The sequence below is a fragment of the Rana temporaria genome, chromosome 5 (assembly GCF_905171775.1).
Source record: "Rana temporaria chromosome 5, aRanTem1.1, whole genome shotgun sequence".
NCBI classification, from domain to species: Eukaryota; Metazoa; Chordata; class Amphibia; order Anura; family Ranidae; genus Rana; species Rana temporaria.
The window spans coordinates 90277072-90304711 of NC_053493.1; the positions used below are offsets into that span (position 1 = coordinate 90277072).

General features: G+C 42.1%; 1 protein-coding gene across 2 annotated transcripts in view; it reads right to left on the minus strand.

The window, feature by feature from the left end:
- AHR (aryl hydrocarbon receptor) overlaps positions 1-25496 on the minus strand; it is a 171663-nt gene extending 146167 nt beyond the window's left edge. Inside the window, exon 1 of one of the 2 annotated variants that reach the window (XM_040352834.1) lies at positions 25094-25496. In XM_040352834.1, the coding sequence (XP_040208768.1) occupies positions 25094-25149 (56 nt within the window). In that variant the 5' untranslated portion in view covers positions 25150-25496. The remainder of the gene's footprint in view (positions 1-25093) is intronic. The other variant, XM_040352833.1, reaches the window with a different exon arrangement.
- Positions 25497-27640: the final 2144 nt, after the last annotated feature.

Genomic DNA, 27640 nt, shown 5'->3' on the forward strand with positions numbered 1-27640 from the left:
TTCTTTATTTTTATTATGTTTTATTTCTTGAACTTCATCTTAAAACCAGAGCGAAGCATTTACACCTAAAATAATTTTATAACATCTGTACAATGCATATTGATATCAATATATTTGACATCTGAGGTAATGCTGCACAATGGCTTGGCATAAATTATAGTAGGTTGGGTGGTTTTCCTAAATTTATAAGAGGGGTGAATTAAATTCATCACTCTAGTCATGATTTGAAACATTGTGGAATCAGTTGTTTATAATATACTGAAGGCTATGACATATATGGATGAAAAAGACCTTTCTACCTTTCATGAAAAAATACTGGCAAGAATTTCCACTGCCACCCTGTCTGGACAGAAGATCTGATAAACACTGATGTCAAGCTGATTCTATCTAAACCGTCGCATGGGGGTATTGGTATACCATTCTGGTGGAATTATGGACTGAATGATACATATAACAGCTCTATTAAAGGCAATGAGGGGTCGGCCTACAGCACATTACGAAAGCAAATTGTTGCTGGCAATCAACAAATTCAGGTACTTGACATGTACACAACAGGTCATCATTGCTTAAATAGGAAATGGAAGGAAGCAGATGGACTACAGCTTTATTATCAGAGAATATTGAGGGTTTGATGTTAAAAGGAACCAAGTGTCCTGATTGGTGGGGATTAATGATTAAAGGTGTCAAGTGCAAGGAAATAGTTTGCAGCACAGAATTTTTACTGCCGTATCCAAACCTTTTGACCTTGAAAGCAACTGCTGATACATTAATGGTTCTTCTTACTATAAAGATGGAAGTAGAATTTCAGGATTTGCTGGCGTTTGTGTAAAAGCATCTTTAAAAATGGAAACTTTGAGCCTGGAGATGAGAATCCTGGACTTGTGTGGATTGGAGCTCCAAAGGCATACCAAGTTTACTTTCAGTGAGATGGTGAGAGATGTGATGAAGTCAGGATGGACTGACTTCAGCTCATTTTTGCACAATATTCAAGATCGTGATTTACAAAAAAAAAAAAAGGAGCAAGCTTTAAAATGAGGCCTAACAGCTATACGGGCCACGTTTACCGAACCCTTTTCCAGTGATGGTCTAAAGTTATATTATCTAAGAACTGTTTCATGGGGATATTTTAGAGGTTGGTGAAGAGAGATGTAACCAGTCTCAACTTCATATTATATATGAGCCATTGTAAAGCATCCAGTACCTCAAACCATAATGATGTTTTTTGCTTGAATTATGAGTCAGTTCTAGTAGTTAGAACCGACTCAAGTGGGGGCATATGTTGTAATATTAATATATACAGTCCTGATCAAAAGTTTAAGACCACTTGAAAAATGGCAAAATATCATATTTTACATTGTTGGATCTTAACAAGGTTCTAAGTAGAGCTTCAACATGCAACAAGAAGAAATGAGAGTGAGACAAGACATTTGAGCATTCAATTTAATGAAAACAACGAATAAACTGAAACAGGCTGTTTTTCAGCTGATCAAAAGTTTAGGACCACAGCTCCACAAAACCCCCCCTAAAACAGAAATCCAACTTCCAAAACATGAACTCAGTAATGAGTAGCTCTGCCGTTATCGTTGATCACAAATTTGTTTCGGTATGCTTGATGCCTCGCGTTTCCATGAGGCGAGTGGGAACATTTCTCCAAGTGGTGAAGACAGCCGCACGAAGGCCATCTACTGTCTGGAACGGTTGTCCATTTTTGTAAACTTCCCTTGCCATCCATCCCCAAAGGTTCTCAATTGGATTTAGATCAGGGAAACACACAGGATGGGCCAAAAGAGTGATGTTATTCTCCTGGAAAAAGTCCCTTGTCCTGCGTGCATTGTGTACTGTAGCGTTGTCCTGTTGAAATCTGTCGTTACCACACAGACGAGGGCCCTCAGTCATGAGGAATGCTCTCTGCAACATCTGGACATAGCCAGCGGCCGTTTGACGCCCCTGCACTTCCTGGAGCTCCATTGTTCCACTGAAGGAAAAAGCACCCCAAAAAATGATGGTGCCCCCTTGTCATGCCAGCAACGTTGCAAACCATCAGGACCATCAAGGTTAAATTTTTTCTCATCAGAGAATAAAACTTTCTTCCACCTTTGAATGTCCCATGTTTGGTGCTCTCTTGCAAAGTCCAAACGAGCAGTTCTGTGGCGTTCAAGGAGACAAGGTTTTTGAACCCTTTCAGTCTCAGATGCCGTCTGATGGTTATGGGGCTGCAGTCAGCACCAGTAAGGGCCTTAATTTGGGTCGAGGATCGTCCAGTGTCTTGATGAGAGACCCTGCTTATGCAGTTCAGCAACCCGACCACGTTCAAAAAGGGAGGGTTTTTTTGTCTTTGCCATCACAACGTGTGACTACCCGACAGAGAATGACAATGAATCCACATCTTTGCACAGATTTGGCCTTTTAAAGGCATGTGGTCCTAAACTTTTGATCAGCTGAAAAACAGCCTGTTTTAGTTTATTCGTCATTTTCATTAAATTGAATGCTCAAAAAATGTTTTGTCTCACTCTCATTTCTTCCTGTTGCATGTTGAAGCTCTACTTGGAACCTTGTTAAGATCCAACAATGTAAAATATGATTTTTTGCCATTTTTGAAGTGGTCTTAAACTTTTGATCAGGACTGTATATACACATTATATATATATTAGTGTGTTATATGTATATCACCATATATATGTGTTCCATACAGGCATTCAAGATTACACATCAAAGGGTGTTTGCTGACCAAAGGGGTTAGTGGCCAAACAAGATTTAACTACACATATCAAAAGGGCAGAAAATGACTGATGTGCTCAGGTTTGAGCACCTTTGTTATCTGTAATCTAATTACACATATCAGAGGAAGCTTGTTAGTATGCAAGAATGAACATTAGGGCATGGCTGGGGTCATTATCTGTTACTCTGAAAGACAGGATGTAGATCAAAGACAGACAATCAAATTGCTCAGCCATTCAGTGGATAGGCAATATAATTCTGGAGGTCAGTCTTGTCACTCAGAATATTCTCTGTATATTCTCTGAATATGGCACAGGTCTAGAACTGATCTAGTCAAATGGGACTTTGAATTACTCTGTTAGATTTGTATCATCTGTGGAATTTGGACTTTGTTCTGTATTGGAAGTCAAATAAATGCACTCTCTGGAGAGCCTGGTGTGTTGCTGCGGAACATAATTTATAGTCATCATACTAATACCTAAATATCAATTATCTAACCGGACTCCACTATATTTGACTTTACTACAATATATATATATATATATATATATATATATATATATATATATATATATATATATATATATATATATATATAATATCATACTTGCCTGCCCCATGCAGTGGATTAGCAAAGCTCCCTGTGTCCATTTAGATACAGAGCCACTGCCCTGCCTCCTCTCTTGCCTCACTGGCTCACTCCCTTTGATTGACAGCACCGGCCAAAGAAAACGCTATGTCTAGTGCAAACCCAACACATCACCCAAAGAGCACCATAGTAAAACATAGTGGTGGCAGCATTACGCTGTGGGGATATTTTTCAGAAGTCGGAACTGAGAAACTGGTCAGAGTTGAGGGAAAGATGCATGGTGCTAAATACAGGGATATTCTTGAACAAAGCCTGTACAATTCTATTTGTGATTTGAGGCTAGGACGGAGGTTCACCTTCCAGCAGGACAATGACCCCAAACACACTGCTAAAGCAACACTTGAGTGGTTTAAGGGGAAACATGTAAATGTGTTAGAATGGCCTAGTCAAAGCCCAGACCTCAATCCAATAGAAAATCTTTGGTCAGACTTCAAGTTGGATGATTTGTGCTTGTGAACAGAAATGTTTAAAAGGAGCTGGAGCAGCTTTGCAAGGAGGAATGGGCAAAAATTCCAGTGGTGAGATGTGGCACAAGCTCAGAGACTTATCCAAAGCAATTTGGAGCTGTGATAGCCACATAAGGTGGCTCTACAAAGTATTGACTTTAGTGGGGTGAATAAGTTATGCATTGACTTTTTCTGTTATGTTGTCCTATGTGTTTGCTTCACAAAAAACAAAAAAATGTTCCTCAAAACAATCTAAGTTAAATTCAAGGTTGTGAGGCACCAAAAAACACAAAAAAATGCCAAGGGGGGTGAATACTTTTGCAAGACACTGTATATGAAGACTCTGTATATGCCTTGGGATGCTGAAGCCTCCATGTACTGGTGGGCCCAAAAAAATGTGCCCTCAAAAAAAAAAAAAAAAAAAAACACACAACAACTTTATCACACGTGTCCCTTGCAGACCTAAAAGCCCAAACATTATTAAAAAGGTAATATGCATATCTAAATAGACCACACAGAATACCCTCAACCAAATTTCACCACAACCACAGCCCTGTAACAATATTCTTTATCCCCCCATTCCCCATGCCAAATACATTTCAGTTCCTGCCTGTGCCCCCCTTCCACTTCCTGCTCTGACCCTGTATGAACCAAGCACAATACATGCAGGATGGGAACACATCATATGGGAAGGTGTCAGCTGCTCTCCAGTCACAATGCAACAGATACATGTGTTGATTGCTTATTTTTAGATTAAGGGACAGAGAAAGATATGAATGAATCTTACATATAGCATGTTGACGATATATAAATAGCATGAAACTATTTGAAATTGTTTCAACAGCTCTAGATTATAAAAAAAAAAAAAAAAGGTCCTTATTCCAACAGTCAGAAACATGTGGAAGAAATGTAAAAATATGATGACCCCCGTGTCTCACAGCTGTTCAGGTTGGAATTGTAAAAGTAACCCTCCTATGGTCTGCTCTTCAAAGTAAACCTGGCAGTTTTAAATAGGTATATTAAAAATGGCATTGGTAAAAAGTTACCTTCAGTAAAAAATTATATATATATATATATATATATATATATATATATATATATATATATATATATATATATATATATATATATATATATACACACACATATACACACACACACACATATACACATATACACACACAGGGAGTGCAGAATTATTAGGCAAATGAGTATTTTGACCACATCATCCTCTTTATGCATGTTGTCTTACTCCAAGCTGTATAGATTCGAAAGCCTACTACCAATTAAGCATATTAGGTGATGTGCATCTCTGTAATGAGAAGGTGTGTGGTCTAATGACATCAACACCCTATATCAGGTGTGCATAATTATTAGTCAACTTCCTTTCCTTTGGCAAAATGGGTCAAAAGAAGGACTTGACAGGCTCAGAAAAGTCAAAAATAGTGAGATATCTTGCAGAGGGATGCAGCACTCTTAAAATTGCAAGGCTTCTGAAGCGTGATCATCGAACAATCAAGCGTTTCATTCAAAATAGTCAACAGGGTCGCAAGAAGCGTGTGGAAAAACCAAGGCGCAAAATAACTGCCCATGAACTGAGAAAAGTCAAGCGTGCAGCTGCCAAGATGCCACCAGTTTGGCCATATTTCAGAGCTGCAACATCACTGGAGTGCCCAAAAGCACAAGGTGTGCAATACTCAGAGACATGGCCAAGGTAAGAAAGGCTGAAAGAAGACCACCACTGAACAAGACACACAAGCTGAAACGTCAAGACTGGGCCAAGAAATATCTCAAGACTGATTTTTCTAAGGTTTTATGGACTGATGAAATGAGAGTGAGTCTTGATGGGCCAGATGGATGGGCCCGTGGCTGGATTGGTAAAGGGCAGAGAGCTCCAGTCCGACTCAGACGCCAGCAAGGTGGTGGTGGAGTACTGGTTTGGGCTGGTATCATCAAAGATGAGCTTGTGGGGCCTTTTCGGGTTGAGGATGGAGTCAAGCTCAACTCCCAGTCCTACTGCCAGTTTCTGGAAGACACCTTCTTCAAGCAGTGGTACAGGAAGAAGTCTGCATCCTTCAAGAAAAACATGATTTTCATGCAGGACAATGCTCCATCACACGCGTCCAAGTACTCCACAGCGTGGCTGGCAAGAAAGGGTATAAAAGAAGAAAAACTAATGACATGGCCTCCTTGTTCACCTGATCTGAACCCCATTGAGAACCTGTGGTCCATCATCAAATGTGAGATTTACAAGGAGGGAAAACAGTACACCTCTCTGAACAGTGTCTGGGAGGCTGTGGTTGCTGCTGCACGCAATGTTGATGGTGAACAGATCAAAACACTGACAGAATCCATGGATGGCAGGCTTTTGAGTGTCCTTGCAAAGAAAGGTGGCTATATTGGTCACTGATTTGTTTTTGTTTTGTTTTTGAATGTCAGAAATGTATATTTGTGAATGTTGAGATGTTATATTGGTTTCACTGGTAAAAATAAATAATTGAAATGGGTATATTTTTTTTTTGTTAAGTTGCCTAATAATTATGCACAGTAATAGTCACCTGCACACACAGATATCCCCCTAAAATAGCTAAAACTAAAAACAAACTAAAAACTACTTCCAAAAATATTCAGCTTTGATATTAATGAGTTTTTGGGTTCATTGAGAACATGGTTGTTGTTCAATAATAAAATTAATCCTCAAAAATACAACTTGCCTAATAATTCTGCACTCCCTGTATATATATATATATATATATATATATATATATATATATATATATATATATATATATATATATATATATATATATATACACACACACACACACACACACACACAAATACATATACATACACAGTGCCTTGCGAAAGTATTCGGCCCCCTTGAACTTTGCGACCTTTTGCCACATTTCAGGCTTCAAAACATAAAGATATAAAACTGTAATTTTTTTTGAAGAATCAACAAGTGGGACACAATCATGAAGTGGAACAAAATTTATTGGATATTTCAAACTTTAACAAATAAAAAACGGGCATGCAAAATTATTCAACTTCTTTACTTTCAGTGCAGCAAACTCTCTCCAGAAGTTCAGTGAGGATCTCTGAATGATCCAATGTTGACCTAAATGACTAATGATGATAAATAGAATCCACCTGTGTGTAATCAAGTCTCCGTAAAAATGCACCTGCACTGTGATAGTCTCAGAGGTCCGTTTAAAGCGCAGAGCATCATGAAGAACAAGGAACACACCAGGCAGGTCCGAGATACTGTTGTGGAGAAGTTTAAAGCCGGATTTGGATACAAAAAGATTTCCCAAGCTTTAAACATCCCAAGGAGCACTGTGCAAGCGATAATATTGAAATGGAAGGAGTATCAGACCACTGCAAATCTACAAAGACCTGGCCGTCCCTCTAAACTTTCAGCTCATACAAGGAGAAGACTGATCAGAGATGCAGCCAAGAGGCCCATGATCACTCTGGGTGAACTGCAGAGAATCTACAGCTGAGGTGGGAGACTCTGTCCATAGGACAACAATCAGTTGTATACTGCACAAATCTGGCCTTCATGGAAGAGTGGCAAGAAGAAAGCCATTTCTTAAAGATATCCATAAAAAGTGTTGTTTAAAGTTTGCCACAAGCCACCTGGGAGACACACCAAACATGTGGAAGAAGGTGCTCTGGTCAGATGAAACCAAAATCGAACTATTTGGCAACCGTGCAAAACTTTATGTTTGGTGTAAAAGCAACACAGCTCATCACCCTGAACACACCATCCCCACTATCAAACATGGTGGTGGCAGCATCATGGTTTGGGCCTACTTTTCTTCAGCAGGGACAGGGAAGATGGTTAAAATTTATGGGAAGATGCTGTGACATATGCTCTTGTATACTGTATGCTACCTACTTTTCTCTTCATTTATTCAATAAAACGTTATTTGATAAAAAAAAAATTGATGGGAAGATGGATGGAGCCAAATACAGGACCATTCTGGAAGAAAACCTGATGGAGTCTGCAAAAGACCTGAGACTGGGACGGAGATTTGTCTTCCAACAAGACAATGATCCAAAACATAAAGAAAAATCTACAATGGAATGGTTCACAAATAAACATATACAGGTGTTAGAATGGCCAAGTCCAGACCTGAATCCAATCGAGAATCTGTGGAAAGAACTGACAACTGCTGTTCACAAACGCTCTCCATCCAACCTCACGGTTTTGCAAGGAGGAATGGGCAAAAATTTCAGTCTCTCGATGTGCAAAACTGATAGAGACATACCCCAAGCGACTTACAGCTGTAATCGCAGCAAAAGGCGGCGCTACAAAGTATCAACTTAAGAGGGCTGAATAATTTTGCACGCCCAATTTTTCGTTTTTTTATTTGTTAAAAAAGTTTGAAATATCCAATAAATTTTGTTCATCTTCATGATTGTGTCCCACTTTTTTTTTCTTTACATCTTTATGTTTAAAGCCTGAAATGTGGCAAAAGGTCGCAAAGTTCAAGGGGGCCGAATACTTTCGCAAGGCACGAGAGAGATAGAGAGAGAGAGATAGAGATAGAGATAGAGATAGAGAGAAATAAAACACACACACACACACACACACACACACACACACACACACACACAGCTGAGTTAAAAGTGCAGACCATTTTATAAGCCATTAATAAAATTAAAAAAACTTTTTTGTTTGATTCATTCGTTAATATTTTTACATGTTTCACATTAAAGTGCAAAATAAGAAGTAAAAATGTATTTAATTTGTAAATTACCTTTCAATGCTTTGTACCATTGTAGACAGATAAAGTGTACACTAAACAGTTGTGGTAGGTATCAGCTAGTACCAAAAAAAAAAAAAAAAAGCCAGCGGTACATCCATACTAAAAGTGCTTATAGACCAATGTTTCTCAACTCCAGTCCTCAAGGCGCCCCAATAGGTCATGTTTTCAGGATTTCCCTCAGATGAAACGGCTGTGGTAATTACTAAAAACTGATCAAATCACCTATGCAAAATAATGGAAAGCCTGAAAACATGACATGTTGGAGCGCCTTGAGGACTGGATTTGAGAAACACTGTTATAGACAATGGAGGCTTGTTTTAAACACTTCCCGCCCGGCCTTTTGCAAAATGACAGCTGAACGGACTGTCGGCGTTCCAGATTTACATCAGATGAGGTCCTCCCGAAAACGCACCTTGCTCGCAGCCGCAATCCAGCTGCGTTCACTGGATACAGCCAAAGACACACTGAGCATCATGGAGGAGGATCAACTGACACTGAGAACAGGTAAGTGCCAGTGTCACTGATCCCATCCCTCCACTCTCATCACCCCTCAGCCTGATCCCAGCCACCCCTCTGCAAAAAACTGTTTTATTGACTGCTTGAATTTTTGTATAAAAAGTTTTTACCCATGCGCACTTGTGCAGTAATCGTGATGCATCACGGAATCAAATTGTGGACAGGGTAATCAAATTGTGAGACCAGTAAAGATGCGCAGCCCTAATATTTAAACTCAATTAAGCCGTACGTCCCTTTTGTGCAACGCCTGCTGTTTTCTACACCCAGGTGAGCCAGTTACAAAGCAAAGCACAGCTAATTGAATATAAAGAGACCTTGGCACTGAACGAGTTCATAATAACTGATGTCATGTACAATGTCAAAGCACTAAATAAATGGAACTGCTGAGCAGAAGGAGAGGAGGGTCTATAAACAGTTGCTTTAAAGCAGCCGTTGATGTTCTGGAAAATGAGAAGAAGATTTCCCCCACTTGCTGCAAGAAACAAGCTCTCTGCCTTGTGCCCTAGTAAAGTGTCATGCTTTAAAGGTTCCAATTCCCAAATCCTTCTAAATAAAAGACCAAAGGTCTTCTTAATGTCCTTTAAAACATTATTTGGCATTCAGCCCACTTTTGCTGCATTTTTCACATCCCGCTAGGCAAAAAAAAGAAAAAACACCCCCTGCACCGATCAGTAAACAATAAAAATGTTCCCGAGACCATATGTGTCAAATATACCTACCTTGTGAGCTCAAACAACTATAAAAAGCAAAAGGTTTTTAATTTGACTACGACTGACCAAGTTTCATTAAACTGAATAAAATATTCACAATCCTTCAGAAGCCAAAAAGTCCAGGTAAATTTATGCATAACTGCCAAAGCAAACCAAACCATACACACTTGCAGGTAAAAACACAGAAACGCGCATTTCTCCCATCCTAAACATCCGCAAAACAAAAATATAAGAAGAAAAAAAAGTATATATATATATATATATATATATATATATATATATATATATATATATATATATATATATATATATATATATATATATATATATATATATATATATATTCCAAAGTTTGAAAATGATATGTATGCTGGGAAGTTTCTGTCGAAGGCACTTCAAATTATGAATCAGCCAGGGGGCCAGATTAATGCATTAAAGTATTTATAAGCAAATTGTTTTTAGTTTTTGTAGTTTGGGATAGATTTAGCAAAAGTTCAAACTCCTGTATAGTTTTATGCTCTGTTCCCACTAGTGAGACTCTAAAAGCGATTCTGAGTGCGACTTTATACTCTCTAGCACTCACGTCACAAGAAAGCTGCATCAAAGTAGTGCAGGACATTTTTCAAAGCCGCTGCGGCTTTAAATTACATAGATTGGATATAACCTGCTACAATCCGGGGTTCATACGGGAGTGGGAGAGGGACCTTCAGCACGTCTTCACCGAGCCCCAGCTGGACCACTTATATAGACTCACTCATTTGAGCACGGTCGAAACAAGAATAGCTATAAAGGTCCTGACCAGGTGGTATAGGGTACCCTCCAAACTTACAAAGATCTATCCTTCTCCACCAGACGTATGCTGGAGAGACTGTGGCCACAGGGGCACTTTCCTCCACATTTGGTGGGAATGCCCCAAACTACAACCCTTTTGGCAAGATGTACATGCACAGATTAAGCTCATTCTAGACGTAGAACTGGATTCCCCGTTGGAGTCTCTGCTACACTTCCCCAATGTCCCTGTCAGCCAGTATCGCAAGTCCACACTGCCCCATCTGCTCAAAGCGGCCCCATTGGAAGACGCCACAGGTACCAACCCATACTGAATGGGTGGCATTGGTGAATACAATTATGGCTGCTGAGAAGTGGATGGCGCAGTGCAAGGACAAATATGACAAATTTCTGGTTTTTGTACCGTTTCACTATTTTATTATTTCGTCGTTCGTCCCTCCTTCATTTAGGTTTCCCTTCTCTACTCCCTCATTGTCTGTGGGTCTGATACCCAGAGGTATGATTTGATTCCTAAGGTTGTTTTGAGGCATTTGGGCTGGATTCACACCTATGCAGTTTTAGTGCTTTTTGCATTTTGCAGATTTGCACTACAGTCCATTTAACATGGTTTCCTATGAAATACAATCTGTAGTGCAAATCTGCAAAAAGCACCAAAAATGCATAGGTGTGAATCCAGCCTTACCCTCCACAGGGGTGTACCGGATAAAGATGACAGGGGTGACCCACGATTGAGCGAATTTATAACATGGTTGTAATAAGTTGTTAATCATTCTCCCGGATGTGTCCCCCGAGACAGGTGCACCCCTGGATTGTTACAACCCCTATGCTGAACACATGTACCCGGTACACAACCCGATGTGTCATGTCATGTAACGTCTTTGTCTTCCTTTTTTCTGAGCCATGTTGGCTGACTGTATGTATGTTCTTTATAAAAACTCTCAAAATAAAGATTACATGAAAAATAAAAAAAAATACATAGATTGTAACAAGTACCGGTGCCACTGAAGATGATGGGCAGCGACTTGTCATGCAAGTTTATATGTCCAAAGTCACACGACAAGTGGCACTAGTGTGAACAGAGCCTCACTGCTATCTGAGGCCCTGTGAGAGGGATGTCCCCTCAGTTCCTGTTCTAGTGACCCTTCCCCACCACCCCCAACAGCAAGAGAAAATTTGCATTAGGCAGGGTTTGATAAATTTGCTTGGGATCTAGGAGCCACGACGAGCTCGCACGCAGAAGCGAACACATACGCGAGTAGCGCCCGCATATGTAAAGGGTATTCAAACCACACATGTGAGGTATCGCCGCGATCGCTAGAGCGAGAGCAATAATTTTAGCCCTAGACCTCCTCTATAACTCAAAACATGCAACCTGTAGATTTTTTTAAACGTCACCTATGGAGAAAGGGTAAAAGTTTGTCGGCATTCCACGAGCGGACGCAATTTTGAAGCGTGACATGTTGGGTATCAATTTACTCGGCGTAACATTATCTTTCACAATATTAAAACAATTGGGATAACTTTACTGTTGCCTTATTTTTTTAATTAAAAAAAGTGTAATATTTTTCCCAAAAAAGTGCGCTTGTAAGACCGCTGCGCAAATATGGCGTGACAGAAAGTATTGCAACGATCGCCATTTTATTCTCTAGGGTGTTATATATATATATATGTTTGGGGGTCCTAATTAGAGGGAAGGAGATGGCAGTGAAAAATTACATTTTAGAATTGCTGTTTAACTTGCAATGCCAACGGCCACCACCAGATGGCGCCAGCTCACAGAAGGAAGAGCTTGGGACTTCACAAGGCTGCAAAGCCGCGGCCTCAATTACCGGCCGTCACGGGTCCGCCGTGATCGCGGGGCACACGGAGACACAGGATCCTGTGCCTCCTTGCGCCCCCACCACGCGATCGCGGCGGCCGGTAATTGAGGCCACGGATTCGTGGCCTTATAGGCCGCGGCCTCAATTACCGGCAGGCGCGGGCGCCAGGTCACAATTTCTTGCCGCAATTGCAACCTGGCGCCCGGATATTGTCGACCGCTGGCATAAGGGACACACAGACAACACTATAAAGTTGATAATGGTTTTAGCCTTTCCCTTCCAAGTTAAAAACAGCACCTGTATTTCCCTCTGTATTGATGTTAGAGTTCCCCTCACTCAGTAAGGGGAAAATCTCTCCAGCTGCTCCAAGAAGTCTTAAAACCCGACAGGGGCTCTAATCCTTTCCCACTCGATCCAAAACTAGAAAACAAAAGTTAGCTACAAACTTTAACTGCACAAAAACAAACAAAAGTAGTACACATTCTCCGAAATATGACCATTCAAGCAGTTAACCCTTTCATGCCTAAGCCTATTTCTGACATTTGTTGCTTAAAAGTTAAAATCTGTATTTTTTTGCTAGAAAATTACTTAGAACCCCCAAACGCACACATACATATATTAGTGTGTGTGTGTCTTTTTTTCGGTGGGGGGGGCTGGGAGAGAGACACTTTCATGAATAAAATATATATATATATATATATATATATATATATATATATATATATATATATATATATATATATATATATATATATATATATATATATATATATATATATATATATATATATATATATAAAAACAGTAAAGTCAGCCCAATGTTTCTGTATAATGTGAAAGATGATGTTCTGCCGAGTAAATGGATGCCCAACATGTCATGCTTTGAAATTGCGCACACTCGTGGAATGGCGACAAACTACAGTACCTAAAAATCCCCATTCTAGTGCTAGAGTTATTGCTCTCACTCTGATGATCACTGCGATTCCTCACATGTTTGATTTGAACACTGTTTACATTTTTTTTTTTTTTTTTTTAACCACTTAAGACCCAGACCAAAATGGAGGTAAAATACCAGGCCCCTTTTTGCGATTCGGCACTGCGTCGCTTTAACGGACAATTGCATGGTCGTGCGACGTGGCTCCCAAACAAAATTGGCATCCTTTTTTTCCCCACAAATAGAGCTTTCTTTTTGTGGTATTTGATCACCTCTGCGGTTTTAATTTTTTGCGCTATAAACAAAAATAGAGCGACAATTTTGAAAAAAATGCAATATTTTTGACTTTTTGCTATAATAAATATCCCCCAAAAATATATATAAAAAAAAAAATAAATAAATAAAAAATTCTCCTCAGTTTAGGCAGATACGTATTCTTCTACCTATTTTTCGTAAAAAAAAAAAAAATCATCGCAATAAGCGTTTATCGGTTGGTTTGCGCAAAATTTATAGCGTTTACAAAATAGGGTATAGTTTTATTGCATTTTTATGAAAAAAAATTTTTTACTACTAATGGCGGCGATCAGCGTTTTTTTTTTCGTGACTGCGACATTATGGCGGACACTTCGACACATTTTTGGGACCATTGTCATTTTCACAGCAAAAAATGCATTTAAAAGGCATTGTTTATTGTGAAAATGACAATTGCAGTTTGGGAGTTAACCACAGGGGGCGCTGATGGGGTTGTGTGACCTGAAGTGTGTGTTTACAACTGTAGGGGGGTGTGGCTGTGACGCCATCGATTGTGTCCCCCTATAAAAAGGGATGATACGATCGATGCTGCCGCCACAGTGAAGAACGGGGAAGCTGTGTTTACACACGGCTCTCCTCGTTCTTCAGCTCCGGGGACCGATCGCGGGACTCCAGCGGCGATCGGGTCCGCGAGTCCCGCGGTCTCGGAGCTTCGGACCGGGTCGCGGGTACTAGTACAGGACATACCTGTACGTGGATGTGCCCAGCCATGCCATTCTGCCGATGTATATGTGCAGGAGGCGGTCCTTATGTGGTTAAGAGACAATGTGAAAAAAAAAACACACACCATTTAATTTTTAATCACTTTTATTGCTGTCACAAGGAATGTAAACATCCCTTGTGACAGTAATAGGTGGCGACAGGTACTCTTTATGGATAGAGTACCTCCTTTTGCACTTCAAAGTATTCAGTTTGCCAAAAACAGCAATTCTGACTTTTTTTTTTTAAATCGTCGCCATTAGCAGCCAACTAAACTGGAAGTGACGTTGTTCCCATGTTTACACATAGTAGACTGGAAGGAAGCCGTTTCCATCTTCCTTTCAGTCTCACTCTAGCCGGTGGAAGTGCTGGATCGTGGCTCGGGTCTCCCGGTGGGACTGGAGGACCAGGGAGAGTGGCAAAACGTCCCCTCCCACTCCTCCGGGCTAATAGCCGAGCGGCTTTTAGCCGCATTGGTTGTTATCCCTTAAAAGCTGATCGCCTGCTCTAAAAAAGGTACTAGGATGATGCCTGGAAGTTGACCCCCCCCAGCCTTCTGGGATGCATCACAAGCCCCAGAAGACTACAGGACCATGCACAAATCACAGCAAGGCTCACACATGGGAAGCAGGAAACCGGCTTAGAAGCTGCAAGGGTTCACTGCCAGTTTCCCTTACTTATGATGCCAGTGCCAGCACCAGAAGCTGATTAAAGAGCTGGCTTAGGCGAGGACATCACTAGATCCCAGGACAGGTAAGTGTCCTAATATTAAAAGTCAGCAGCTGCAGTATTTGTACCTGCGGACTTGAAATTTTTTTGGGGGGAGCCTAGAGCTTCTCTTTAAAAGTGGATGTAAACCCGATTCCTGACATTTGAGCTGGGCACATATATCTGCAGTGTTTTCTTATCCCTCTCCAAAGCCCCAAGTCCCATGCCTTTCTCCTGCTCCATTTTTTTTGTTATCAGCTAGATAACTTCTGACATGTGTCAGCCTGGCTGAATTTTGTGTCTGGGTGGGTGCTATAAATAGATTAGCAGACAGCTGGTTAATTCACAGTACAGCTCTGCAAGTCTCTGCCTTATGAGGATTGGTTGTGTGTACATCAGGGTTTGACAAATTTGCTTGGAATCTAGGAGCCAGCTAAAAAAGTTAGGAGCCAGAAAATGCGCCCTGTCCCGACGAGCTCACGCACAAAAGCGAACACATACGTCAGTAGCGCCCGCATATGTAAACGGTATTCAAACCACACGTGAGGTATCACCGCGATCGTTAGAGCGAGAGCAATAATTCTAGCTCTAGACCTCCTCTAACTCAAAACATGTAACCTGTAGATTCTTTTAAACGTCGCCTATGGAGATTTTAAAGGGTAACAGTTTGTCGGCATTCCACGAGCAGACGCAATTTTGAAGCGTGACATGTTGGGTATCAATTTACTCAGCGTAACATTATCTTTCATAATATAAACAAAGATTGGGATAACTTTACTGTTGTCTTATTAAAAAAAGTATTTTTTTCCCAAAAAAAGTGTGCTTGTAAGACCGCTGCGCAAATACGGCGTAACAAAGTATTGCAACGATCGCCATTTTATTCTCTGGGGTGTTAGAATAAAAAATATATATACATTTTTGGGGGTTCTAATTAGAGGGAAGGAGATGGCAGTGAAAATAGTAAAAAATTACACACATTAGAATTGCTGTTTAACTTGTAATGCCAATGGCCACCACCAGATGGCACCAGCTCACAGAAGGAAGAGCTTGGAACTTCGCAAAGCCGTGGCCTCAATTACCGGCGATCGCGCGGCGGGGGATCCTGTGCGCCCCCCACCTCCCCCGGCGGGCGCCAGGTCACAATTTGTCTCCAAGGCGACCTGGCGCCCGGATATTGTTGACCCCTGGTGTACGTGCACCTTTCTTCCAATGAGCTCACAGTGTATGGCAAAAAAAAAAAAAAAATAGTTGTGGCAGTAAAATATCACTGTTTCTTTAAGATACTCTGCTATATTTTGGAGAGTTGCAACATACAGTACTGGATATTTTTTTGCATTTGGCTAAATTTTATTCTGTGTACACTTAGGGAAAAAAAAAAGTAACAAAAGCTATGAGTGCAATAGGTTAAGTCAATGGAAAACATTATGAAAGCTGAAGGCCAGAACATTTCTCAGCTTTACTAAAAATACCAGATTTTCCTCAATTTTATTTTCCATGGTGGTAAAAAATATACAGATGTGCATTAAAAATAACATAGCAGGGAAAATACAAGCACTGCAGAGAAAATACCATGCTTTTAGTTCTGCACAAAGTATGTAAGATTCTAAGAAGATCAATCTCCTCCACTACAAATCTTGCAATGTTCATGAGGCCCTAATGAGGTCTTAAAAAGTTAAAATACCAACAGTTTCCTAACTTAATAAGCTTTGAAATAAATATTTAGAAGGAGAACCAACACACACAAATATTTGTTTTCCCTTATAAAAGGGGATCCACAAAGTCTAGATGAGTCATCATGACTCGCATTATAAACTCTGTGAATGTTCTCCATCCCCTCATTATATTCATTGTTTTGCAAAGGCATCCAAATTAAAGTGATGGTGTTAAATTACAATGTTTTGAAACGTTCCCGTCAGCCCATCCTCCCAAGTACCGTCACACAGAAAACTACACAAGATCTCTAAACATCACGATGACTACCTGAATAGTATCATCCTACATGCACCAACATGCAACTCCCACCACTGTCTGTAACGGTGGCACGACACACATTGAATGTGATTATTCATGGAGACCATCCTTCAGACCCGTCTGAGTCTCGTACTGTATAGCATTTTATCACAATTCGTTCTACAAACTAAAATATTGTTCTACTTTATACATCTAGTGACAACCAGTTTGGTTATAAAAAAATCACAACTAAAACATCAAGTATAAAATGAAAAAATGCAAGGCACATCCTGGTAAAGGATATTTGGGGGGAGGGGGAATAGACACAAGCAGAAATAAATTTACAAAACCAAAAGAATAAGAGAGGCGAATCATGAAGATCAAGAGTTTGAAAAGAAAGGTAGGACACGAGACATGGCGCAAAGGCTTACAATCTATAGGGGCTCGGGAGACATGAGCAGTCAAAGATCACAATCTAAAGGACATGAAAGTGAAGCATCAAGAGCAGGGTCCAATTCTGTGCCAACTGCTGTTCACATGGAACCCTTCTCCACTTTGGCCTTCAAAGTTCTTGTTTGAATATTTGCTACTACCACCAAGATCTGCACCCGCAGCCACATTTAATTAGAAATCGGTCTTCTTTTATTCAAGTTACAAGAACCAGATTCTGAGAAAGTATATGTTGATAAAAGTATATATCGGTCACCACTGTCAATTTAAAAGCCTTATTTAACACCTTTTTTTGTCGAATGTGTTAATCAGAGTTAATAATATTATTAAAGCTCATAATAAAAAATAAAAAAAAATTCCATCCATCCATATTTTCCTCTATTGAAAGTACGGTACATACAAAAAATCCACTATACAGCTTCCTTTTAGACTGTGCCTTTAAAAATAAAATAAATACAAACTCACACACAGGTTTGTTTCCAAGCTCTGGTTGTATGTAATCTGAGCCTGGAATGGATGAAGTCTCTAAACTATAGACAAAATATGTGTGTACATTTCACAACTATTTCATAACCTCATTGTTCTGCTATTTACATTATTCATCTTCCAGTTCTATAACTAGAGAAAAAAAAATAAAAAAGTGATGCATTTTAGTAGTCATATGCACACACACACACTCCAATTTGAGCCTATAGTAATTGCAAAAGAAAATTACACATAAGAATACAGGCAAGGAGAAGACCTTATGCCACCAGAGCTAAAAGGCAAATCGTTACATTCCAGGTGTGCAATATGCTAAACAGAACAATTTAAAACAAATAGCTGCTTTTTTGGGCAAAAAAATATAAGTTCTAAGAACACTTAGAAACTACACAGAGTACCCATAAATTAGAGTTAAGCCTTGTACACACGATTGGATTTTCCGAGGGGAAAAGTGTGAGGACAGGCTGTTGTCGGTAAATCCGAGCGTTTGTATGCTCCATCGGACAATTGTTGGTTGGATTTTTCGCAGACAAATGTGGGATAGCATGCTTTCAAATTTTACAACATCAAATGTGTCTTGTTGGATTTTCTGATCGTGTGTAAACAAGTCCGTCGGAAAAAACTCCAAAGCACAACACGCATGCTCAGAAGCAATTCTCACCATAACACAAGTTGCCCAAACGGTGGCACTAAAGAGCCGAAAAACCACGTAGTTTTGCGTTTGTTGGCCATTTGTATGCAATACAAGTTCATGGCCAACGCCCGTCAGACAAAAGTCCTACGCTTCGTACGATGAAAATTCAATCATGTGTACGAGGCTTTAGAGAAGAGCAAGGGTCTCCAAACTTTTGAAACAAAAGGGTCAGTTTACTGGCCTTCAAACTTTAGGGGAGGCTGGGCTATAGCCAGTGGAAGTAGAAAATACCCTGGCATTGGTGGGTGTGAACAATGCCGAATGTTTGGTGGTCAGTGGGATTTAAAAAAAAAAAAATTGGTGTCAGTGGGAGGAATAGTACCCCATTGCTGGTGTCAGAGGAAGGAATAGTGCCTCAAGGGCCATAAAAGGCAAGCAAAGGGCCACACCTGGCCCAGTTTGGGGACCCCTGGAGTAGAGCATGAGCACAGGAAATAGAGTAGTGTGGAGAAGAAAATATTCTACAGCTTCATATATTTTTACCTTTTGGGTCCATGCACAGTGGAAAAAAAAAAAAAAAACACACACACCTTCTCATGTGACAACACTGAAGAAATTACACTTTTTGCTACAATGTAAAGTAGTGAGTTTGTATAACAGTGTAAATTTGCTGTCCCCTCAAAATAACTCAACACACTGACATTAATGTCTAAACCACTGGCAATAAGAGTACACCACTAAGTGAAAACGTCCAAATTGGACCCAATTAGCCATTTTTCCTCCCCGATTTCATGTGACTCATTAGTGTTACAAGGTCTCAGGTGTGAATGTGGAGCAGGCGTCTTAAATTTTGGGTTATTCCTCTCACTTTCTCATACTGGTCACTGGAAGTTCAGCATGGCATCTCATGGCAATTAATTCTCTGAAGATCTGAAAAATTGTTGCTCTACATAAAGATGGCCCAGGCTATAAGAAGATTGCCAAGACCCTGAAACTGAGCTGCAGTGAGTGAGTAAATAACTTGTATAGCGCTACAAATGAGAACTGAATCGCCTCAAGGCGCTCATTTCCATCCAGTGTCGTTCTTATCCTTCAGAAGAGGAGCAGTACGGGGGCCAAGACCATACAGCATTTTAACAGGACAGGTTCCACTCAGAACAGGCCTCGCCATGATTGACCAAAGTAGTCAAGTGCAAATGCTTAGCGTCATATCCAGAGGTTGTCTTTGGGAAATAGACATAGGAGTGCTGTCAGCATTGCTGCAGAGGTTGAAAGGGTGGGGGGGTCAGCCTGTCAGTTCTCAGACCATACATAGCACACTGCAGCAAACTGGTGTGCATGGCTGTTGTCCCAGAAGCAAGCCATGTCTAAAATGATGCACAAGAAAGCCCATTAACCGTTTGCTAAAGACAAGCAGACTAAGGACATGGATTCCGGGAACCATGTCCTGTGGTCTGATGAGACCAAGATTAACTTTTTTGGTTCAGATGGTGCCAAGCTTGTGTGGCGGCAACCAGGTGAGGAGTACAAAGACAAGTGTGCCTTGCCTACAGTCAAGCATGGTGGTGGGAGTCGTGGTCTGGGGCTTCACGAGTGTTGCCATCACTGGGGAGCTACAGTTCATTGAGGGAACCATGAATGACAACATGTACTGTGACATACTGAAGCAGAGCATGAGCCCCCTCCCTTCGAAGACTGGGCCGCAGGGCAGTATTCCAACATAATGACCCCAAACACACCTCCAAGATGACCACTACCCTGCTAAAGAAGCTGAGGGTAAAGGTGATGGACTGGCCAAGCATTTCTCCAGACCTAAAACCTATTGAGCATCCATCCTCAAACAGAAGGTAGAGAAGCGCAAGGTCTCCAAAATCCACCAGCTTCGTGATGTCGCTATGGAGGAATGGAAGAGGACTCCAGTGGCAACCTGTGCCCAAGAGTGTCAAGTCATCCTGGAAAATAATGGTGGCCACACAAAATATTGATACTTTGGGCCCAATTTGGACATTTTCACTTGGGGGTCTACTCAGTTTGTTGCTAGCAGTTTAGACATGAATTGCTGTGTGTTGAGTTATTTTGAGGGGACAGCAAATTGACACTGTTATATAAGCTGTACACTACTTTACATTGTAGCAAAGGGTAATTTCTTCAGTGTTGTCACATGAAAAGATATAATAAAATATTTACAAAAATGTGAGGGGTGTACTCACTTTTGAGATACTGTATATGGAGAATATAAATATTATATACACACACAAAATTAGGTTGACAACACGTGTGTGTGTGTGTGATATATATATATATATATATATATTTTTATTTTTTTTTTAATACACACACAGATGCGAGAGGTGAAAACAATGTATGATGCTTTAAACATCCAAAAATACTTTATAAAAAAAATAAAAAAAACATCTTGGAAAAAAAAAAGTAGCTGCCACAAAGTCATCTGTGTAGTCCTTGACTAAAGGAGTCAACGCCTCTATCAAGTATGGCAGACAAGGATGTTGCAGTGAAAAGGGCTGACCACACGAGATAGACAAAACAGATAATATCTGGCTCTGCAGTTTCAAAACACTCAGGAAAAAAAAGTGAAAAAAAAAAAAAAAAAAAACACACGTTGTGGTTGACGGAACCGCCAGCATTAAAATAGGGGAGAAAATGAAGGGTATGATCTGCCATGTAGTAATACTTGTGGGAAGGAAAGAAGGAAAAACTACAAACAATAAGGGGTGGAGCAGCCCGACCAAAACAACACACAAAATGTTCTAAACTGTTAAGTGTGCATTATTTGCTTCTACAGGTTATAACAATACATTTAGTATAAGCTTCTATTGGAGGATAAGCAAACATGGCCCCCATCGTGAATTCCGATTACGTATTTACGGCACAAGAGCAATCTGTTTCTGGCCATGTTAACGATTCATATATCCATACAGTAATTCCTTATTTCCTTCCTAAATTAAGGGGCACTTGTAATGTATATGACAGCCACTCCATGTTATTTCCACTACAGTGCAGCTTGTAAACATTAACCCTTCACCATCTCCTGCGCGTGCAATGTGTTGCTCAAGATCTATTATATAACAAGATGGTTCATCCCAATACTGCATACGCATGAGGCTCCTTCAGCTTAGAATAAAGACATACAAAATACCATTTAAAAAAAAAAAAAAAAAAAAAAATTGCCAGACCCGATGTCTGAACCAATTTAGAAACAGGAGACAAATCTTCTATAAGGTGGGTTTCTACAATTAAACAATCTAATTATCCTTATTATATATGCAATGGAGATCTAAAAGTCAACATAAAGACCCAACATCTGTATACAGCCCTAAATCTTGTGGAAATCTTTTAAAATATGGCTACTAAAATATATATATATATATATATATATATATATATATATATATATATATATATATATATATATATATATATATATATATATAAATTTCTTATGAAGATTCCCAATTACAAAACCAAACACTTTTACTTTGATAGGCAAAGCAAGGAGTAGGGGGTGAAACATTATACTGTAGAAAAAAACAGAAGGAAAATAAAAAGTGTGGAAACACAAGCGAGTATTGTTCATCTCTAGCTGTAAGATGAGACTTGCTCTAAGTAGTTCTAACCACAGTTCATGCCACCAGAGTGAATCACATCTTGAAGCAGCAAAGCTAGACAAGTCATTGTGATAGTAGTCGGTATCCTAGCTGTCAGTGCTCTGTGACAGACTCTCAGGTCAGGGACACATGCCCCCCACCCATCAGACCATGACCACACACCAACACACAAAGAAACCGTTTTCACCATCACTGTACATGACATACTTTATTTCCACCAAGAGGTCAGGATGAGCCTCCCAGGTCTACCCCCTTCTTCATGGTCAAAGCTGTACACAATTCTGCTTGGACCAAGAATAACGAGTAGAAGGTGGGTACAGAAGAATCAACCCTTATGGTCAACACTACACACGTTACAGTCTGACCATACAATACAATCTCCTTTAGATTGAACATTATGTAACATGAGGACCTAATATATCTAATCCATTGTATGCAGGCCTAGGTACATCTAAAAGGAGATCATACAATCAGATTGTAATGTTCAAATAAAAAAGGTCTCCCATACACAGAGCTGTTGGTGTAAATACAAAACTATCTCATGTACAAGATGCAGCTGTGCTGCTACAAGTGCACTGATATAACTAAAGGCAAAACGTTATTCCTTCACTTGGATAGGGGTTGGGGGTGGAGGGGAAGGGATTACAACCCCCCCCCCCCCTTTACAATGATGTTCTCTCTCTTATTATCACCAGCAAGGGATGGGGAATGAAACCTCCTGGAGTAGTCACCAGAACAGGAAGAGAGGAGAAATCTTCCAGGAACTACTAAAAGGGAAACTTTCCCTCACATCCTGCTGAATCCATAGGACAGGAGATGAAGGGAAATCTCCTAAAGAGACTCGGAGGACAAACGTTTAACCCTTTCCTACTATATTATATATAAAAAAAGTCTAGCCATCTATATCATGCAATTAAAAGGAAATTTCCACTTTTGCACCCTATTTATTTTGGTTATATGTTCCCATTCACACGACACAAAAATAAATAAAAAATAATAAATGGTTGCATAGTTCCCATCTCCCTTCTATGTAATGTAAATATAAAAAAAAAGGTGTGGAAACTTATGGAAGAGTGTGTGTATGTTTTATATATTATATATAAAAAACGAGATCTGCCAGCACAGACAGGGTTATCAGTTGTAAACTTGCTGTGCACACTGTATATTCTAACAATAGGGTAAAAGATTCTCCTTAGTCCATTGTAGATTAATAAATGGACTTTTAGAAAATGTACAATGCATGAGGGGCCCCTGGTGTCACCTGTGAGGTTTCTATGCATGAGGGGCCCCTGGTGTCACTTGTGAGGCTCCTATGTGACCCCCCCCCCCCCCCCCCCGCTGTCACCTGTGAGTCCCCATGCAGGAGGAGTCCCTGGTGTCCCTTGTAGGCAAGTGGCCCCTGTTATCACCAGTGAGGTTTCTTCTTTCAAAATATTTTAAGTTTTCAGAAAATAAATATTGACCTCTTAGAATAAATACTACTATTTTGTAGATAAATAAAGACATATCTTTAAAATGATAGATGTGGTTTTAGAATGTTAAATAAATAATATGAAGAATTTAAATAAGAGAAGTTTTTCCTATATAGGCACCTGTGAGTATTGTATGCAAAAGGGGCCCCTGGTGTCACCTGTGAGATTGCTAAGCAGAAGGGGTGCCCGGTGTTACCTGCTGGGCTCAAATGCAGAAGGGGCCCCTGGTGTCACTTGTGAGGTTTCTATGCATTAAGGGGGCCCCTGGTGTCACCTGTGAGGCTACAATGCATGGGGGGGGGGGGGCGGTGTCACTTGTGAGGTTTCTATGCATGAGAGGCCCCTGGTGTCACCTGCTAGGCTGAAATGCATGAGGGGCCCCTGGTGTCACCTGTGAGGCTACAATGCATGAGTGGCCCATGGTGTCTCTTGTGAGGTTTCTATGCATGAGAGGCCCCTGGTGTCACCTGCTAGGCTGAAATGCATGAGGGGCCCCTGGTGTCACCTGTGAGGCTACAATGCATGAGTGGCCCATGGTGTCTCTTGTGAGGTTTCTATGCATGAGAGGCCCCTGGTGTCACCTGCTAGGCTGAAATGCATGAGGGGCCCCTGGTGTCACCTGTGAGGCTACAATGCATGAGTGGCCCATGGTGTCTCTTGTGAGGTTTCTATGCATGAGAGGCCCCTGGTGTCACCTGCTAGGCTGAAATGCAGAAGGGGCCCCTGGTGTCACTTGTGAGGTTTCTATGCATGAGGGGCCCCTGGTGTCACCTGTGAGGCTACAATGCATGGGGGGCCCCTGGTGTCACCTGTGAGGCAACAATGCATGGGGGGCCCCTGGTGTCACCTGCTAGGCTGAAATGCATGAGGGGCCCCTGGTGTCACTTGTGAGGTTTCTATACATGAGAGGCCCCTGGTGTCACCTGCTAGGCTGAAATGCATGAGGGGCCCCTGGTGTCACCTGTGAGGTTTCTATGCATGAGAGGCCCCTGGTGTCACCTGTGAGGCTACAAGGCATGAGGGGCCCCTGGTGTCACTTGTGAGGTTTCTATGCATGAGAGGCCCCTGGTGTCACCTGTGAGGCTACAAGGCATGAGGGGCCCCTGGTGTCACTTGTGAGGTTTCTATGCATGAGAGGCCCCTGGTGTCACCTGCTAGGCTGAAATGCATGAGGGGCCCCTGGTGTCACCTGCGAGGTTACAATGCAGAAGGGGCCCCTGGTGTCACCTGTGAGGCTACAATGCATGAGGGGCCCCTGGTGTCACTTGTGAGGTTTCTATGTACGAGGGGCCACTGGTGTCACCTGCGAAGTTACAATGCAGAAGGGGCCCCTGGTAGGCTCGTATGTGGAAGTGTCCCCTGTGGGGCCCCTGTGAAGGAAGGTCGGTCGGTGACTTACGCCTTCTGGACGGGTTTTCTCCTCTTCCTGCTCGCATACATGATGTTGCTGTTCATCTTTTCCTCCAGCTTAGAAAAACTTGATAAATATTTAATATCTTTCTTCTTTCCTCCTCCTCGCCTTCCAGGCCAACAGCGCTTTTAAAGCAAAAAGAAATAATCCGTATAGGAGGTGTGGAGCGGGGAAGGTCGGGCTCCGGTCAGTAGATGGGGGGCGGCGGGCTTCTAGCGGGGTGTATCGGAGGTGTGGAGAGGCGCCGTATCTGTGTTGGTGGCATTAGATACGAGTCCTGCCCAGCGCTCCTCTATCCCCCTTCCTCAACTCTTCTTCACTTCTGCAAGTCCAGCCACCGACAGACTCCGAGAGTACAATGCGCAGGCGCGGCCCACACTTCCCGGCTCCACCCACCGCCGTGTAGCGCATGTGCGAAGGGCCCCTTGTCACTGGTAATTGCGGGGGCACGTAAGAATGTTCGGCGCCTGCGCAGAGAGGTGTGCGCGCTCCCATTTTGTTGTTTTGTGGGAGTGTAGATGGAAGGGAGAGGAGGTCGGTGTGTGCAGAGTCTGATACACCGGGACACGGATATTCCGGGATCAGAAGACATTGCTGTGACTTGAGTTCCAGCCTGTCATCACATACATATCGTACTGTGCTCACCCCTCCCCCCCCCCCCCCAGCATGGAGGTTTCACAAGTCGGTCATTAGTTCCCCTCTGTCGTCCTCACAATTCCCTCACATCATGTCCTCAGCTGTCCTCCTAATCTGGGTCACCTAACCTCCCTCATTCGTCCTCTGCCTCCTCCTCCCCTGTCATGGTGATAGATCATCCTCCCAGGTCAGCCCAGTCATTTCTCATCACTGGAATCTGTCATTGGGTGGCCCAGCCTGTCATTCCTACCCCTCAGCTTCACCTGTCTCATCCATCCGCTTCACCTGACTCATCCATCCGCTTCACCTGACTCATCCATCCAACTCATCCATCCTCTTCACCTGTCTCATCCATCCAACCCATCCATCCGCTTCACCTGACTCATCCATCCAACCCATCCATCCGCTTCACCTGACTCATCCATCCAACCCATCCATCCGCTTCACCTGACTCATCCATCCAACCCATCCATCCGCTTCACCTGACTCATCCATCCAACCCATCCATCCGCTTCACCTGACTCATCCATCCAACCCATCCATCCACTTCACTCGTCTTATCCATCCATCCGCTTCACCTGACTCATCCATCCGCTTCACCTGACTCATCCATCCGCTTCACCTGTCTCATCCATCCGCTTCACCTGACTCATCCATCCGCTTCACCTGTCTCATCCATCCGCTTCACCTGACTCATCCATCCGCTTCACCTGACTCATCCATCCGCTTCACCTGTCTCATCCATCCGCTTCACCTGACTCATCCATCCGCTTCACCTGACTCATCCATCCAACCCATCCATCTGCTTCACCTGACTCATCCATCCAACCCATCCATCCGCTTCACCTGACTCATCCATCCAACCCATCCATCCGCTTCACCTGACTCATCCATCCAACCCATCCATCCACTTCACCTGACTCATCCATCCATCCGCTTCACCTGACTCATCCATCCGCTTCACCTGACTCATCCATCCGCTTCACCTGGCTCATCCATCCGCTTCACCTGACTCATCCATCCAACCCATCCATCTGCTTCACCTGACTCATCCATCCAACCCATCCATCCGCTTCACCTGACTCATCCATCCAACCCATCCATCTGCTTCACCTGACTCATCCATCCAACCCATCCATCCGCTTCACCTGACTCATCCATCCAACCCATCCATCCGCTTCACCTGACTCATCCATCCAACCCATCCATCCGCTTCACCTGACTCATCCATACGCTTCACCTGTCTCATCCATCCGCTTCACCTGTCTCAACCATCTGCTTCACCTGACTCATCCATCTAACACATGCATCCGCTAAACCCGACTCATCCATTCATCCGTGTCATCCATCCAACCCATCCATCTGCTTCACCCGACTCATCCATCCGCTTCACCCATCTTTCATCCACTTCATCTGACATCCCCAATCATCACCTTCACCCCAATCATCACCTTCACCCCAACTCCCCAGTCATCACCTTCACTCAACATCTTCAATCATCACCTTCACCCCAACTCCCCAATCATCACCTTCACCCAACATCCCCAATCATCACCTTCACCCCAACTCCCCAATCATCACCTTCACCCAACATCCCCAATCATCACCTTCACCCCAACTCCCCAATCATCACCTTCACCCAACATCCCCAATCATCACCTTCACCCCAACTCCCCAATCATCACCTTCACCCAACATCCCCAATCATCACCTTCACCCCAACTCCCCAATCATCACCTTCACCCAACATCCCCAATCATCACCTTCACCCCAACTCCCCAATCATCACCTTCACCCAACATCCCCAATCATCACCTTCACCCGACATCCCCAATCATCACCTTCACCCCAACTCCCCAGTCATCACTTCACCCAACATCCCCAATCACCCGACAACCA